This window comes from Lissotriton helveticus, chromosome 12, assembly GCF_964261635.1.
Source record: "Lissotriton helveticus chromosome 12, aLisHel1.1, whole genome shotgun sequence".
Classification (NCBI taxonomy): domain Eukaryota; kingdom Metazoa; phylum Chordata; class Amphibia; order Caudata; family Salamandridae; genus Lissotriton; species Lissotriton helveticus.
Window position 1 is genome coordinate 425,263,497 of NC_136073.1, and position 18,495 is coordinate 425,281,991.

The window sequence follows — 18,495 nt, forward strand, 5'->3', positions numbered from 1 at the left end:
GGCTGGACACACCTCTACGGTGACGAGCTTGAAGTGAATATAACTTGTGCAATTTTACCACCTTGTGGGTGGTAATATAAGGAATTCTGGGACAGGGTGATGCTTACTTCCCAAACTAAGTGGCCATCTAGGAGCTGTAGTGACCCCGGGGGTAAGTAACCTATTGACTACTACCCCACACTCCCCTTAGTACCTCTAACTTGAGTATTTAGGGGACCCCCTGATACCAGGACTTCCGATATCTACAGACCAAAAGAAGAAGTGGACAAGAGCCCTTCTGGAATAACTGCTTAATCTTGCCTCTGTGCAGACCTCAGCAAACCCGGAGGGCTGCCATTGCTTTGCAAATTGTCAAAGGAACTGTCTTGGAGTAGAGGAGCTACTCCCCTGGAGCCACAGGCATCAAAGAAGCAAAATCTGGTACACTGACTTGCCACCTACGGGGACTACCGATGCAGCAGCTGCCCATGAAGAGGTAGCAGTGTGTGGTGATTCATAAATGAAGACGGACGTCGTCGTAAGAAGAACAAGGTTTATTAGTTCAACCCTTACAGCTTCCCAGCGGCAATTGCCACAAAAGGAACTTTGCAAACATTACCTTCTGCATTCCACATTCTAAGGTTCACCAACCAAGAATGCGGAATGCGTCACATCACAACATATTTCCCTCCTTTCATAAAACGTAATAAAAGCACAACATCAAAAGATAAATGAAAATAAAAAACAGAACTCAGATAAAAATGCAATTGAATATAACAAACCACTCTATAGATAATTAAACATCACGAAATCTAATTGGTCTAGGCAGGCTTTGATAAGGTGTCTGCATTCTAATAATATAAGTATTAATTCTGCTTTTGTAAAGTTTTTATTAAGAGTAAAAGTAAAACTGGGAGATTATAATTAAGAAAACTTTTGCATAGTATAAAACCGTATTTACACTTTAGGTATATTTTTATTGTAACTGGTTTTCGAATTTGATGTTGCATTTTTTATCTTGTTTTTAATGGTTTTACATCACAGTAGACGTTATATGTCAAATTGTAAGATTGTAAGTAATCAAACAATAAAGAATTAATAATAATTGGTCTATTAACCGACCTCGAACTTTTACGTTGTCCCACAAGGAAAACATTTTTACCCGGTGTATTTTGCAGGTCAGACATCTCTGAGCATAACTATTTGTCCAGCATATTTCTTTTCCTATGTGAAACATGTTCATTCTTAAGATGTTCATTCTTTACAACGCAATCAACTTTGAACACTTTGCTCTTATTCCACCATTTATGACCCCTGACACGAACTGCATTCTTGGACACAGCATCTACCTGTTCAGGATTTTTGAATTTTGACCTTCCTTTCACAATATGCGTAGGCACCTTGATCCGTACCCAATATCCCTCGTTGACAGATGTAGTCTTTCCTGAAACTCTATGCTTGTTGTCATAATACTCTTTCTTTCTGCTCTGATACAATTCAACTTCTGGACATACGATTTTATCCACAAAGCACTCTATCCCAGTTTTATTCTGAAAATTCCTCAACTATGTGAGACACAACTTTGACGTTGGAACCTGCCCACTCATCAATTCAAAAGGACTTTTGCCAGTTTCTATATTGGGGGTCGAGCGATGTGACCACAACATGCTCTCAACAGCTTCGTTTGTAGCAACACCATTCTGAACAGACCATTGTATGTACTCAACCAAAGTACGGTTCATTGTTTCCACTAAACCGTTTGCCTGTGGATGATACAGAGCAATACATATGCTCGATTGCATTAATCTCCCAAAAATACCTCATTCCCTTTGAAACAAATTGCACTCCGTTGTCTGACACAATTTCCTTGGGAAAACCTTCCCTAATGAAAAATTTCTTGACAGCCTTTTTAACAGCCGCAGAATTGGGCTCCTCCATAAATCCTACCTCCCACTATTTGCCTTAATAATCCACAATACCAAGTGCAAACTTGTACTTGCGTGGCAATACATTGAATCGCCCAATGAAATCTACAGCAATCTTAAACCACGGTCCTTCAAGTAACACACTCGGTTGAAGAGGGAGAGTCCTAAGCTTAATACTCTTGTCACTGTTGGCACAAATAACACGCGCTTCTATTTTGTTAATTTTGTCAGTGTCCATTGCTGGCCAACAAAAATACTCCCTAATCTCCTTCTTAGTCCTAGTCTGTCCGAGATGCCCCTCATGTCCATTTTGAATAATCCTTTGTCTCAAAATAAACGGAGGAACAAACCTGTCTCCTCTCATAAGAATACCATTATTTTGAACATGTAATTCATCTGCGATTTTAACATACACTTGCAGCCTCACGGGCAAAGTTTGTTCTCTGCCAACCTTCAATAACATATTTCTTCACCATCAATAAATCTTCCTCCTCTTCCATCTTCAACTTCCACTCATCTTCACTGATTGCCTGTCCTTGACAGACATCGACAGCAGCTATCAGACACTCCTCACAATCCTCATCCCAATCATTTCCGTTTACACCAAAAGCTACGGATGAGCGTGATAAATAGTCTGCCCTGACATTTTTTCCACCAGGGATGTATTCTATTTTCAGATCATATTGTAACAACTTAGCACTCAACCTTGACAATCTTGGGGTGTGATCTCTTATGACAATACCACTAAAGATATTAACCAAAGGTTTGTGATCTGTCTGTAAAATAAGCCTCCTCCCCCATATAAAACATTTAAATCTCTCCATGGCCCAACAACATGCCAACAATTCTTTTTCAAGCACGGAATACATTTTCTCCTTCTCCCTCAAAGACCTTGATGCAAAACCCAACTTGACTTCTTTTCCAGTTTTGCATTTGTGTGACAATGTAGCACCTAAACCATCATTACTTGCATCAACAGTAAAAATACATTTCCTCAAAGGACCGAAAGATGCCAAAACTCCAGCAGAAAAAATGTCTTTCGTGAGATTGATGAACTCATCTTGGCACGCTGCAGACCATGCAAACACTTTGTTTTCAACAATTCCCTTAGGTCAACAGTTTTTTTTCACAACAAAATTTTTATTTTATTGATCAGGTAAGGTATATACGCAGTTCTCCACAGTCAGGAGATCACTGCCAAATATCAACACATGTAGTAGCATCTCACAGACCCAATCAAAAACAACCCCACCTATCCCCCCCCACCTCCCACGTCCACCCAGTGACCCACCTACCCACCCCTTATCCCTCCCTAACCCAGTGCACGTAATCACAGTGAGCCTCTAGTAACTGTTTGTATCAAGCTAGGAAACATGCGCCTCCTCAGGCCTGGAGTCCATCGTCCAAATCTAGACCATCTTCAGGTTCTACTGGAGGCACTAGAGTTAAACCCCTATATTCTGCCCACCTCTTCCAAATTTTGTAATGTTTTCGGGGGCATCCTCTGGCCTCAAACACTGGGCGCTCCAGCCCCATAAAATAATCCATCCTGCCTTCCATACGTTCAGCGGGGGGGCTCGATCACTCTTCCATGCTCGTGCCAAATCCCGTTTGGCCACGACAAGACCCAGCAATAAGAGGTGGCGCTTGTAGGTATTCCCCCCCACGCCCTCCAGCACCTGCAGAAGGCCCAGTCGATGAGTACGGGGAAGATCCCATCCCAACACCTCCGACAGACAGCCCCATACACCACTCCAGAACCTGGTCAGGCCAGCACAAGACCATACAGTATGCAGCAGAGTACCCATCTCAGCACCACATCGCAAACACTCCGGGGATCCAATCAAACCTGCTTTCCACAGCCGCTCCTGTGTATAGTAAGCCCTATGCAGATATTTAAATTGGACTAACCTGAGACGCACCGCAATAGCAGTCCCTCGTGGGGACTCCAAAGCCTCCCTCCAATCATCCTCATCCAGGGGTCCAACGTCCCCCTCCCAGGCTTCCTTTAATGTAAGTAGAGAAGAGGAACAATGAATGACTAGGGTTTGATAAATACGTGACACCTTCTTATCACCCAGGTCACCCATGAAGACTTTCGCTTCCAGGGGGCTGAACTCCGGCAGCGACTCCAGACCCACCAAACTGGGCTCAAGCGCGTGGCGGAACTGCAGGTATTGGAAGAATTGGGCATTAGGCATATGGAACTCGTCTCTAAGCTCCTGGAACGACTTAAGGGCTACTCCGGACACAACATCTCCAGCGAAGAGATCCCTATAGAATCCCATCTGCCAAACCCCGGCAACGAGGCCAATGCGGGGAGTCGCCCGTTATTCCACAGAGGGGTCTCCGCCGTCAATCTGCCCCACCAGCCCATGCGACGCAGCGCCTGTCGCCATATCACAAAAACCACTTGCGTGGCACGGGGCAACCGCCTCCGTAGTCTGGCCGAGTACAAGATCGTGTGCAGTGTGTTAACACCCATCAACGAGCGCTCTAAGGCGTAAGCCGGGTCTCCTCTATCTCCGTACCACCATTCATTCAACACTAACAAGTGGGAGGCCTGGTAATACGACAGCACGTCCGACGTTGCAAGACCACCACAATTTGTGGACAGGAAACAGGTACGCAGCGCCACTCTGGCGGCACCTCCAGACCACAAGAAGCGATCCAGGACAGAATTGACTTGCCGGAACCACTGAGGTGCGACCAAGTGCGGATGGTTCTGCAGCTGATACAAGAGGCGCGGTAGTGCGACCATTTTAAAGATCGCAGACCTACCATATATAGTAAGAGGCATCCGGGACGACGTTTTAATGTCCGACTGGACCTTCTCCCATACCGGGATCACATTGCGCTCCCAAGAGATCGCCGCGGACTCGGACAGGAACACGCCAAGATACAGCATGCCTCCGGCCGCCACCTGCAAGGCTGACGCCCAAGAGCCCGCATACGCCCCGTCACCCAGCACCCACAGGGTGGATTTACGCGGGTTAAGATAAAGACCCGATACCTCGCCAAATATGCGCATAATTTCCAATACCCGGGGGCCCGATCTATCCAAGTCCGTGAGGAAGAAGAGGACGTCGTCCGCATAGAGTGCGATCCTGTCAGTGAGTCCCCCGTCCCACCTGAAGCCCCGTAGCTGCGCGTCGATTCGCACGCAAGAGGCCAGGGGCTCCATGGCCAGCGCAAATAAGTACGGAGACAGCGGGCAACCCTGACGGGTCCCCCGACCAATTGGAAACCTCTCGGAAACCGCCCCGGAGACTCGCACAGACGCCGTAATGTCAGTGTATAGCAGCTTGAGATACGAAATAAACCCCGGGCCCAGGTTAAGATGAGGCAGGAGCGCAAATAGGTAGGTCCAGCTCACAGAATCAAATGCCCTATCAATATCCGCCAACAGTAGGGCTGCCCGCTCCCCCGTGGCCCCCATCGCATCCACTGCCGTCTGCGCCCGTCTAATGTTGTGCCGCGTTGCCCTGCGCGGCATAAAGCCAGCCTGGTCTGGGTGGACCAGATCAGCTACGTAGGGGAGAAGACGATTCGCCAACGCCTTTGCCAGCAACTTAGCATCAATGTTAAGCAAAGATATAGGGTGATACGAGTCATGTCGGTCAGGCGGCCTACCCGGTTTCTGAAACACCACCACTTCAGCGTGGCGCCAGTCAGCTGGCAGCCGACCCAGCTCCCGCGCTGCCTCCAACGCAGCCCTATAGTGGACCCCAATTGGAGTTGGAATTTCTTGTAGAATTCACACGGGAAGCCACTCGGCCCGGGTGCCTTCCCGGTGTTGAGCTGTCCCAGCGCATCACCCAGCTCCTCCGCCGTAAGAGGGAGGTCCAATACCGCTCGCGTCTCGTCAGAGACGGCCTTCGGGGGCAGGTCAGCAATAAATGTATCGACCGCATCAGCCGGAAGGCAATCCTGCGGCGCATATTGCCCCGCGTAATATCGGGCAAAACTAGCCGCTAATTCCACCGGATCCGTCATCGTGACACCGTCTTCATCCGTGAGTCCCGGCAGCGTAAGTGGCTGCAGGGTACGCTGACACAACCTATGGAGCATAGTTCAGGACTTGTCTCCCCACTGATATATCCTACTCCGCGTGGCTAGCCACGCCTGTCGGGCCTCATCCAATAACACGGACGCATAGGACTGTTGCGCCTGCAGAAGCAGCCGCACTGCCACATCGTCTCCCTCCCCCTGGCACCGCCGCTCAAGAACCTCCTCGCGCGCCGCGGCTGCAACTATGGCCTCCTTACGTCGGCGACGGGCCGCCGCACACCACGCTATGTCGACTCCCCTCAATGTGTGCTTTATGGCCTCCCAGACCACCGTCACATCCACGTCCGCCCCAAGGTTCTCCTGCCAATAATGGGCAATCGCCCCCCGCATATGGTGGACATATTCAGCCTGCTGAAGATGCCATGAGGACATCCTCCACCGAAACGGTTGTCTCCTCCTATGCAATTCAATATCCACGGCTACCGGGGAATGGTCAGACAAACCCCTAGGCAAGATATCTGCCCCTCGCACCCTACTCAGAAACGCACTGGGCACAAATACACAGTCCAGTCGCGAGAAGGAACCATGCACAGCTGAAACATAGTATACTCTCAGGCCTTAGCGTGCAAGTGTCGCCAAACATCCACCCAGCCCAACCCTTCCACCATCGCACTCAAGCAGGTGGGGGTAGCAGCAGTCAGTGTCCCCTGCGGTCTCCGACGGTCCATACTCGCATCCATCACATCATTCCAATCTCCTCCCAGTACTGCCAGGGACTCCGGGATTTCCGCCCACACCGCAAACAACCTCTCGGCCAGGGACCACTGCAACGGGGGAGGGGCATATATACTCCCAAACACAACAGATTCCGTACCCACCATTCTCTTCACAAAGACATACCGACCCTGCGGGTCTAGCCACTGTCGCTCATGAACATAAGCCAACCTGCGATGGACCAAAATGGCGACCCCCCTGGAGCCCCTAGGAAACCCAGCATGAAAAACCTGTTGGTAGCCAAATCGTTGCAGACTGAGCACTTTCGTCCCCCTCATGTGCGTTTCTTGTAGCAGTAATACATCCGCTGCTTCCCTCTTCCCCCATCGCAGAATTGCCCCCTCTTAATTTTATCCAACATCCCCCTAACATTCCAACTCAGTATGCGCATGGACGCCCTGGGGAGCCCCGGAGTAGATGCATCAGCCATGATCCCAGGGGACACAAAACAAGAGCAGCCAGCAGCAGGCCCGAGTACACAGCACAATCATTAGCAAAGCATTAGAAATCACGTGCACCCCCACCCACCCCCCCTGACCCTCCCACCCACACCCCCCCAGAACACCCCCCTCAACTTCCTGTCCCCCTTCCCCCGCCACCCACCCCTATACCTCATAGAGCACTGAAGTATCTGTCGCGGCATGGGCAACCTCGGGCCCAAAACAGAGCGCCCAAGGCCAACCATACCAATGGATCCCAACTACCCACTAAACCAAGAAGGACCCCCCCCCGCCAACTCCCACCCACGTAGTAGGCAAGAAGCCCCTGTATACAAGCTCCCCGAACCCCACCCCGCAGCTATACACAATCAGAAATATGCAGAGCGAACAGTCTCTATACACTCAGTCCTCAACTGTCTGATCAGCAAAGCACAGCCATCCGACCACTCCCAGCTGGAGCCCACGATACCAGCAGACAAACTCGCACCCCGATGTCCTTCAATGTTCCTTTCCGGAGTGGTCAGAGTCAGCAGGTGCCCCGTCCTGTGTTCCACTGCGAGAAGAGGAGCGCTTCCGTGACCTAGATCTCCTGTTCCTCTTACTCCGGACACTCTGGTCGCCCGCTCCTGTGATGAGCCCCTCGACAGACCCGGATTCAAGCCCGGTTGGGCATGTGGCCGGACCCTCACCGTCTCATCTGTCCACTTGAAGACCTCCTCTGGGGTATCAAAGAAGTGGGTCCGTGACTGGCATACCACCCGTAGGCGGGCCGGATAAAGTAAGGAATACTGGAGCTTCAGGCCTCGTAGTTTCGCCTTGGCAGCTATGAAGGAGTGTCGTTGTTGTTGTACCATCTTAGTATAGTCCGGAAAGACCATGATCTTCTGGTTCTCGAATATAAGAGAGTCCTTTGCCCTCGCCTCTCGTAAGATAGTGTCTCTGTCATGGAAGTTCAGAATCTTAGCTATCACCAGCCGGGGCCGTTCCCCGACAGGCGGCTTCTGCGTCAGGGCTCTATGTGCACGCTCTATTACAAAACAACGCGACAGAACATCCGGAGGGAGCCAGCTCTCCAGCCACTGGGACAAGAAGTGTTCCATATTCCCCTTCTCGCATCCTTCGGGAAAACCCACAAAGCGAAGGTTATTCCTGCGCGCGCGCCCTTCGGCATCCTCCACTCGGAGCGCAAGGCCTTTTTGAATGTTTTCCATCGCAGCCATTTTCTGCTTTAAGGTCCCCACATCGTCCTCCACACTCGATATTCTGGATTCCGCCTCCGTGATGCGAGTCACTGCATTGCGAAGGTCCTGACGCAGCAGGGTCACATCGGCCCCAACCGCTCCTATTTTGGTGTCCAGCATGTCCCTGGATTGAGTTATCGCCGCCATGAGCGCTGCGTTGTCCGGCCCCGCACCCTGGCCGCGTCCAGATGCCCCGGGACCCCCACTCGGCCGGTGAATTTGTCAATGGGCCCCTGCTTGGCGGGCCCACTGCCCCCTCCGCCTCTGGTCATGTCTGAGGTGCACAGGGAGGCTGCCCTCTTTAGTCCGCTTGCAAGACGCCTCAGCTCGGATTCCCCGTGCCACCGATATTGACAGGGGCCACTCCACACTACAGTCTCTCCTGCCCCCAGGTGCACGGCTCCTCCACACAGTCGTCCTTCGTTGTTCAGGGACACCCCAGGCCCCTATGCAGCTCTGCCCTCCTGTCCAAAGAATATAGCGTGGTCCCGGCCGGGCTGTGTCTCCTCGCTCTATGACCCACTGGTCAGGATGCTGCCCCTTCCCAGGAACACCACTGCTCCGGCAGGGGGACTTCCTTAGGGCACTCCCAGGTTGCCCTGATCAGCCTGACCCCCGCACCGCCGTCACCACACCTCCGCCCCTGTCATTTGCCGAGGTGTGTATGCGGTCGCATTGGGCCCAACAAGGGGCCTCGTGGTTCCACTCCAGACCCTTCAGCGACCGGCCGCAGGCTTCGGACTGCGGGGGCCCCCTCACTCCACTGCCCAATCGTCTGGGGTAGTCCTCGGGCACACCAGCTGTGGGCCGCGGCCCCCCAACCCCTCCTCCACACACGGGGGGGGCCCCCGGAACACTCACTTCTCTCTCCTTGCCGCCGCCACCACGGTTTCCGGACGCCCTCAGGTCTCGGGCGCTACACCTGCGTGAGCCTCAAGCCAACCACCGATCAGGGGTCCAAAGGAGTACAGCAGCGCTATGCCAGGCACACTGGGCAGGACCGCGCCCTGGGGGCCACAGCGCCGTTGGTCTCTCCGCCTCGCCGCCCAGGCTGCCTGCGGGCACCACCACTAGCAGCCAGGGACCTCCAAACTCGAGGCCCCGGTCTCCGGATCTCAGTGCAGGCTGCAGCCCTCCTCCGACGCCTCCACAGCGCGGGCCGCTACACCTGCAATAGAGGGCACCGCTGGGCTCCTACTCTCTGCTCCGCCGCCGATCAGAGGCCCAGGGCCAGGACCAAAAGTCGAGGCGGCAGGCCAGCGCCAGGATCTCCCGTCCGGGAGTCGCCAAAATCGAGGCCCCGGCTGTGCTCGCCGGGACTAGGCCGCAGGCCGCCGCCGCCGCTATCGCCACTCCAGGGGGCCCGGGAGCTCCACACGCCGCTCCGGAAGGCGCCCCCCGCTGTTCGCCACTGTGTCTACTCTTGTGGGCTGCAGATCAGGTCCGGGAGCCAGGATAAATTATTGGATTAATGTCGGGCTGGTGGGAGCTCTAGAAGGCTGCGTCCACCATCTTCGCCCGCGAAGCCACGCCCCCTTAGGTTAACAGTTTTAGCAGAAAAGTTCTCAACAAATTTTGCATTGAATTCACATACGCCCTGAAAGGACGAAACATGTTGTTTAGTAGTTGAACAAGGGGCATCAGTGATAGCATCCACTAGACCAGGTCTAGGAGAATCCCTTTTGTAGAAATAACATGACCGAGATACTCTATGCTTTCTTTGGCAAACTCACACTTCTTTACATTGGCAACAATTCCTGCTTTTTGTATCTTGCTTAGTATTAATTCTATGATTTCATCATGATGGACCAAATCTTTACCTGCCACAAGTATGTCATCTTGAAAAGTCACCATTCCCTTTATGCCACCTAAAATATTTTCCAACATAAGTTGGAAAACACACACAGCGGACGCCAATTCAAAAGGCATCCTTTTGAACTGAAACGTCCCGATGGGAGAAACAAACTCTGTGTAATGTTTAGATGACTCATCAAGTACCACCTGGTGATATGCAGATGCCAAATCTATCTTACTGAAAACCTTAGCACCTGCAAATGTGGAAACAATGTTGTCAATACTTGGTAGGGGATGTGAGTCTACCCAGATAACTTTATTCAGACTCCTACGCTCAACACAGACCCTAAGCTAGCCATTTTTCTTCTTTGCTATAACTAAAGGGGATAACCAAAGGGACGATTTGATGGGCTCAATAACTCCATCTATACATATTTTTTTAAAAACTTGTGACAAGTCCTCTTGTATGCTGAAAGGAACATTCCTCAGCATATTCTTCACTGGCACATTACCACTCTGTACCTTAATCCTATGTTTAAAACCGGCAGTCTTTCCCAGCTTGTCACAAAAAACTTCCTTAAACTTGCTAATCCACTTCTCACCTCCCTCAGGAGTGGTTTGCTCGTCAACAGGGTGCTCTGCAACCAATGAAACCTGAACCTTCTTTCCAGGCCTTAGTGTCATTCTGAATAATCCTTGATGGTACCACCCAAGAATATTCAGTCCTTTCTTTGCTACATATACTTTCCCAACAATCACTTTTCTTTTGAACTTTAATTGACATTCAATATATCCTGTTAAATCAATTTTCCTCCCATCATAGGTAACCGGGTTTCTGTCTTGAGGAAGAAGCTGTTTTTAACCCCACGTTTTCCTGAAAAGATCATCTGTCACTATTGTCATCCTAGCACCTGAATCAATAAGGTTCATCAACTGGAATGCGTAATGCGTCACAACACAGTGCTCCCACAGGTCAGATCCATCCTCCCTCCAAGTGTGGGGACGTCAACACCAATTCCTGGGCTCTTAGACTCTTTGTAGCAGCCACGGCTTGTTGTGTCTAGGCCAGACACCAACACAGAGGAAGATTGACCTGAACATCAAGGGACTTTAGGGTTAGTGAGGCCCACATCAAGAGTGGCTCAGCTGTCCTGTTTGCCTTCCTCTGCAGAAACCAAAGAAAAAGAGTTAGTCTGCGACCGCTGCCACCCAACGCCTCAAAGCAGCTATGCACCCAAGCCCCAGAGCCTAAGTCCAAGGGAAGTGATGCAGCCAACGGGGTCCCCAGATCCAAAAGAGTTAAGCCCTTCCTTGGGTTTCCCCAGACTGGGCTTCAAGTCACCACCTGCAGCCTCTTTCTGCAGGCCCCCTCCAACCACCAGAGACTCCACCACTAGATCCCATGACAAAAGACACCTCTGCACCAGAGCCCCATGGGCCGAGGAGAAATGCACCAAAGGTGTTCTCATGGCCCGAGCATCTGAAGGGTTAAGTCGTGAGACTTAATTGAAGGAAAACTTGGTGTGTACACCCCACGGTGTTTTATGTTTCATGCCAAAAGATAGAACACCTCCAGTATTTTCATAAATTATACACCTGAGGAAAATGAAGAATCAGGCTAAAAAAATTATTGTATTGGCAAGGGTGTTACCACTTTACAAAGCCCCCAACAGAGATCATTCACAATCATAGAGGTGATATAATCACACAGGTGTATTGATTGAGGATCACACATTTTTGGGAGAAGAGAAAGGTCTCATACAGTTGTTTTCATAAATTGAAAGACATGCAAAGTCAGTCACAGAACACGGAGGTTATACACGAGGTGATTAGGTTTGGAGGATGGGTTGAGGCTGGCTAGGTTCGAAGACAGCTGCTTTGTCTTGCGGTTCCTGTCTGAGTTTCCAATTTTCAGTCTACCCAGGAACTGAGCTGCTGCTGTAATCAGGCATTTTGGATAGGATACTGCAGGACTGGGGAGGACCAAAATATGTCCCCCGCAGCGGCTACTGACCTCTTCCTGTGGCTTGCCTTGTGAACCACAGCTTGTGCGGAGACATACACTGCAATGAACGGAGCATCAAAAGAGTTCTGCATCTGGATGTCTGAAAGGTGCCTTTACTACCTGGTGCAGCAAGGACATTAACATAGTTGTTTGTGCATCTTTTTTCGGTTTCCTTTGACACTGCACCCTCATTCTCCCAGTAGAGCCCTAACTAGAGAGTACATAGAGTACAAGAGGTGGTAAAGAAGAGTAAATAAAGAAATTCATGTTTTTACACTCAGTGCTAAGCTTAAGGATGTTGCACATACCTTGTGGCAGACTGTGCCTTTCGACAGACATTCCCTAGATCACTCATCCGGTAATGCTAAACTAAGATAATACCTTTCTTTGCAGTAAATTACAATTTGACATTTTGCTATTATCATTTATGAATAAAAATATGTTGCACATTTACTTTCATTTTATATCTTCTGCTGCAACAGGTTTATCACTTAGCAAGCGTTCGTCTGCGAGATCTGTGCATTAAGCTGGATGTTGCTGAAGAATTAATGAAGAAAATATGGACATGTTTTGAATTTTCTCTCGTGCACTGCACTGATATGATGAAAGACAGACATTTAGATCAGTTGCTGATGTGTGCTGTTTATGTGATGGCAAAGGTACAATTAACTTTTTCACCCGAGATGATAAGAAATGAAACATTTGTAATTGTGTGTTTTTCTTTCTTGTTTTTTTTTTACATATATATATATATATTTATTTTTCTACTTTTATGCATGAGTTTGCAAGGTATATTTGTTAAATATGGGCTTCCTATATTTTTTAAATTATTTTATGTTTAAAAGGTACTGCAATAGAATCTAAAAGCAACTGAAAACACTTGTCTCTTTATAGCAGTCTGTCTGAAAAGATGTTGTATATTCCTGTGATGTCTCAAGAGAGTAGCTACTTTTTTTTGTTCTGGGGTCCCCACAACAGATGAAGATCTGTGGGATTCTGAATAACAGATCATTTTCACTGCTCCACTTGTGACCCTGAATCTCCAGAGTGCATATTCATGTCTGACTCTGCAGCCCCTTGGGAAGTTCACTATGGGGTCTTAGCATCAATCAGTGGTTCTGCAGTTTGGACTGAAGGCTTCACCTCACGTTTTCACCAGCATTCTGGCCATAGTGCAGACTTCACTGTGTTAGTCAAGAACTCATGAATTCCCATACTCTGATAGCTGGCTAGTGGCCGAGTTCACTTCTGCAAGTCCTGTACCTGGTTGGTCTGATGGTCTCATGCATTATTTCGGTGCCGCATGCTAGATGACGAGTGAGGGCCCTTGAAGGGTAGCTAAGTAAATAATGGCTCTTATATCAGGGTAGTTTCTTGGCTTGTGTGCAGATCAATGATTCTAACTCCATGGATCTATACTGGTGGATGTGTCCCTTCAATCTTTTGGTTCCACCATAAGTCCTCTGCCATCACAGGCTACCATTGCTATGAAGGCTTTTTTGGTGGGGCTGAAGTGCTTATCTGGGCAACATCACAGTGCATGTAGTTCATGTCGTAGGAGTGGCTGCTCATTACTTTTTTGAAGCTGGGAGCAGCTGGTATTGCCTTGAGGACTTTCCTCCTTTCCATTTCAGGGAGCAACATTCAAGTTTTGTCTAATACCAACACTGTCCGCTACATTAGCTTACAGAATGGTATGAGGTCATTGATCTTGTGTTGAGAGGCTGTTTGGATGTGGCAGTTGGTCCAGCAATAGAACATTTTCCCAGGAGCGGCATAACTCTCAACGTGCGGCAAATGCTCTGAATGGCTTCTCCATAGAGGCCAATGAGTGGGATATTCACCACAAAGTAATAGAACTTATATTCTTCACATCGGGCTATCCATGTGTTAATGTCTTTGCCATGGCCCGGAAAAGGAAGTGTCTTCTATGTTGCACGATAGACTTTCCCCGTGAGTCATCGTGTGGGGATGTCTTCTCGTTAATTTGGTAACAAAACAATGGCTTTGGATGCTACTCCAAGCGATTGCCATTTGTTACACTATTTGCAAGCATTCCTCGCATCACCATTTGTGTGGTTAATTTGGTCATGGAGCTATGCTTTATACATTCCCCCAATCTCCCTGATCACGGTTCTGTTGAGCTTCCTGCAGAAAGTGGAGAAGGATTGAGCACAGCTGATTTTGATTACCCCAAGCAGGACGAGGAGAATTTGGTACACTGATCTACTTAACAACTTCTTCCTCGCCCAAGCCGGGTGGACGTACTCTCCCAGCCGGGTGGCCAGGTCATTTATCCCAATCCCCAAACACTGTTGCTGTACAAGTCGAAATCTAGCACTGCAAACAGAGGCCTTGTAGTTATGGCCTTCTAATCACCACCTATTGTTGCAGACATCATCTTGGCTACCATAAGCATTTTTTTGCTGGTGTTAGTCAGTGTGTCCAAACCACTTTCACTCCCGCTTTTGCAACTTACTCCACGCTATTTCACACTTTCTCCTGCCAGCAGGGCCTGGTAGTTGCTATTTTAAATGATTATTAGACTGCTGTGTCTGCCTTTGTGTGTCTCCCTAGCCTGCCCTCTCTGTTTAAGTCACCACTAGTGGCATATTTTCTGAAAGATTTACTTGCTTGTTTTCTCTCACGCATTTTATTTTATTTCTCAGCTGGATACGTTTCCTTTGTTGGTTTCTCAAATGGTATCCCCTTTCATGCCAAAGCACTGTTGCGCAGTTCAGTCTCTCACTCTGAAAACCAGTCTTGGTGGAAATTACCTCAGCCCATAATGTCGGAGAACTTCAGGCCCTCTTGGTTTCTCCACCTTTTACGTCTTTTACCCAGACAAGTTGATATTCATAACTATTACAACAGGAATGACAGTGGTACAAAAAAGCACTGGCCAGCACCTCCGTACTGCTTACCAAAAGTCCAGGTGTAACAATCTGTTAGAGGGCGTGCTCAATGTACAACATTGTGCCACTCACCTAGTGTTATCTTGTATGGAAAAACTTTTCCCCATACACACAGAAACAATTAGTTAAATGCAGAGCACAGCCACTATTAAGTTTCACTACTGACCTTGTTGTCAGTTATTCTAATAATAAATAGAACATCATTCTGTGTATCTAATGAAAACAGTAGTCATCCAAAGTACAAAACAAGGAAGAAGGCAAAAAGATCTTGATTGTGTTGACACGTAGGGAATGTTGATGCCGACAGCCGACAAGTGTTTCTTGGTAAAACGACTCCTTCAAGGCTCGGAAGATAGTTGAAAGGATCGTAGCGTAAATCCTCGGGATCCCTCAATAGTATTGGATATCCCACAGCAATAACGATGAGCCAGATGCTTTGATTTTTCAGTTACAGAGTAGGACTTTGAAACACTTTCCAATGTCAAAAAGGGAAATTAAAGTGTAGTTGACTTGTTAAAAAATGACTAGTGTTCAGTCTGTCCAGTTTTGGAGTATAAGCACTTATAATGTGTAGAAGGTCAGAAAGACAAAAACGCTCGTATATAAATACAAAGCCCAATACTTCATTCGTAAATATAGTAGTACAGCATCGAAGTTCCTACTGTACAAGTCCGGGTATAGCGAAACGCGTCTTGTTTCAATCAGAGAAGACTTCTCTCTCTTTGACAAAGTCAGCTTATTCTAGACTTCTTACAAGCTAAGCTTTCTCAAGTCCTGCAATCTGCTTTTTTCCTTGCGCGGATGGGTTGTGCGGTTGGCACTGTCAAGGAGTATCTGACTGCATTATCAGTGTCACCTTTTCTGCTACATCAGCTGTCCCTTTTCACATCCTGTTGGAATACATTTTTTTAAGGGTTTTGACAAATCTTTATCCTCAAACCCTCTTTTTTGACACCAAAAAAATGGCTTTTTAGGAATGAATTACCACAGTCTTCTCTCTCTAACTTGCTACTTCAGCGCCAAGACGCCTACAGGTATTTGTGTAATATGCAACTTAAAATCAAATCAGTGGGATCGTAATTTAGTTGCGGAATCCATATGAGCCCCTGCATTGTTCTTCTTTAAGGACATTAACTTTGAAAATAGTTGTTCTGGTAGGTAGTGATCCTTCAGCCAGACAGTTGAGCAACCTACAAGCTCATAGATCCTCTCCTCAATATTCTTCTGTTTATCCTGACAAGTTGATGGTGAGAACCAGGGCTACTTTCCTGCCAAATGTGATAACTCCCTTATATCTGAGTAAATCCATCACCCTTCAGACCGTTTAGCCCCACCCCATACCATGAAGGGGGAGGAGTGTTTGCAAAGGTTGGATTCTAGACAAACGGTTCAAGTATTACTTACACTGCACAAAGGCTACACGATTGGATGATCTGCGCTTCATGTAGAACTGTTGCACCAAGAAGAGTAAAGCTGTACAGAAGAGGACTCTTTTGAGGTGTATCATTCTCCGCATCAAAACCTTCTACGCTTTGGTTAAGAAGAACCCACCAGAAGTGATCAGAGCCCATTCCACGGTGGTCAAGAGGAGTCCCAATCACAGAAATATGCAAGACGCTATATAGGCGGCATTACACATTTTTGCAAAGCATTACTCACTGAATTTGGAAGATCAGAGAGCCTGTCACTTTATTAGATTTGTTTTGACCGAGCTTCTGATGTCTCTGTCCATCAACCCTCCTTGTGGTAGGGTACTGCTCCGGGATCTATTCTACAGCCGAGGAATCTGCAGTTAGAAGTATCAATCAGCAGAAAAAATCTGTTTGAGGCATATGGGCTGCATCTACCTGCAGAATCCTCACTGACTAGCCCTCATTCGTTTGATGGATTGTTTTAGAGAAAATAAGACACTATCGAAAAGATACAGTTAGTAAAAGATTCCTTACCTTAGAATTACCCCCAGGCTTCAGACTGGATCCGGAAAGTTTTTCATTAGCAGAACATCGGAAGGTGGCGTAGGTGGAGTCCGCGTTCGTCCTGGTCGCCGGTATGATGTTGCGGAGCTACATAGACACCACCCTCGCACGCTGACGTCAGTTCTTTCTTTTTCCATGCCAGCAAGAGCAGATCGGGAGAGAGCGGTACCACCAGTCACTTTTTCACTGACTTTTTCTCTACTTTTGTCGACATTGTTTTTTGATTCCATCGACTCCTGGTGCACAAGGGATGCACGGCTTCAAGGCTTGCAGTTCCTGTAACTGACTGATGTCAGTGACGGATCCGCACCGCGTGTGCCTCTACTGCCTGGAGCGCGACCACGACCCCAAGTCGTGCTCCGACTGCCAGACCGTGAACCCGAAGTCTTTGTGGGAGCGGTCCCGAAAGCTACTCGAGGCCCAGCAGGTCCCGGTTGCGTAGGAGGTCGAGGGACCGGTCTCGTAGCCACCACCATTCTTCGTCCAAGTCTTCTCACTCGGGGTCCAGTAAGTCGCAGCACAAGAAGAAGTCGAAGAAGCATCGTCGCTCTTCGACTTCTCCCCTTTTGTCGGCCGAGGGATGCGGGTGGTGCCTCCCCGCAACTCTGCGTGCGGAGCCTGAAGGGTCGTCTCCTATTTTCCCCCCTTCCCGGGACCGGGAGCGACTCCTGCCCAGCTTCCTCAGTTTTACGAAGCGATGCACGCCATCTTTGGGCAGGCCAACTCCGTTGGCGCACCTTATGACCCCGTGGACTCGGCTGGGGCCTCAGCCCCACAGGGTTCCCTTGGATCCAGGCCTGGATCCGGATCGGCACCGGTCGACCTTGTTACGCCTCCTCATGTGCCGATTCCACCGGCACCACATCCGCAGCCGGCGCCGGCTGTGTCCCCAGCCGACCTCGACCCCAGCCTCCACTTCGAGGTAGACACGGAGCCGGATTGGTGCCAACGGGTACTTTTGCGCCCCTGTTCTACCTTGGCTCTTTAAGATCAGATTGGCAGCCAGAGGAGGGTGAGGAGGACTAGGAGGGGTCTGAGCAGGACTAGCAGGACTAGAGAGAGGAACTGGGGGAAGCCAGTGGTCTGGATACCTCCCCTGATCTTGGCATGTTGTCTCTTCCTACCGTGGCTACGGAGGCGGGAGCTTCATACGCAGTGGTGTTGCGTAGGGCGGCCGAGGCTCTCCACTTCGAGCTACCTATAGTGGCAGTCAAAACTAACCTCCTGACAGAGGTGCTTCAACTGGCAGGGAGCTCTACGGAGCTCCTGCTGCCGTTTAATGAACCCTCACTGACTTCCTTTTGGGCACCTGGTCCAGGCCCAACACAGGGGCTCCTGTGGACAAGGTGATTGCCCGACACCACCGCCCGGCCCCGGGCGACCACACTCTCCTCTCCCAACACCCCAGCCCTGAGAGCTTAGTGGTCCAAGCCTC

At 49.1% G+C, this 18,495-nt stretch overlaps 1 protein-coding gene across 1 annotated transcript in view; it reads left to right on the forward strand.

Moving 5' to 3' along the window:
- RBL2 (RB transcriptional corepressor like 2) overlaps window positions 1-18,495 on the forward strand; it is an 817,437-nt gene that overhangs the window by 654,846 nt on the left and 144,096 nt on the right. Inside the window, exon 17 of the mRNA XM_078670248.1 lies at window positions 12,652-12,828. Within this exon, the coding sequence (XP_078526374.1) occupies window positions 12,652-12,828 (177 nt within the window). The remainder of the gene's footprint in view (window positions 1-12,651; window positions 12,829-18,495) is intronic.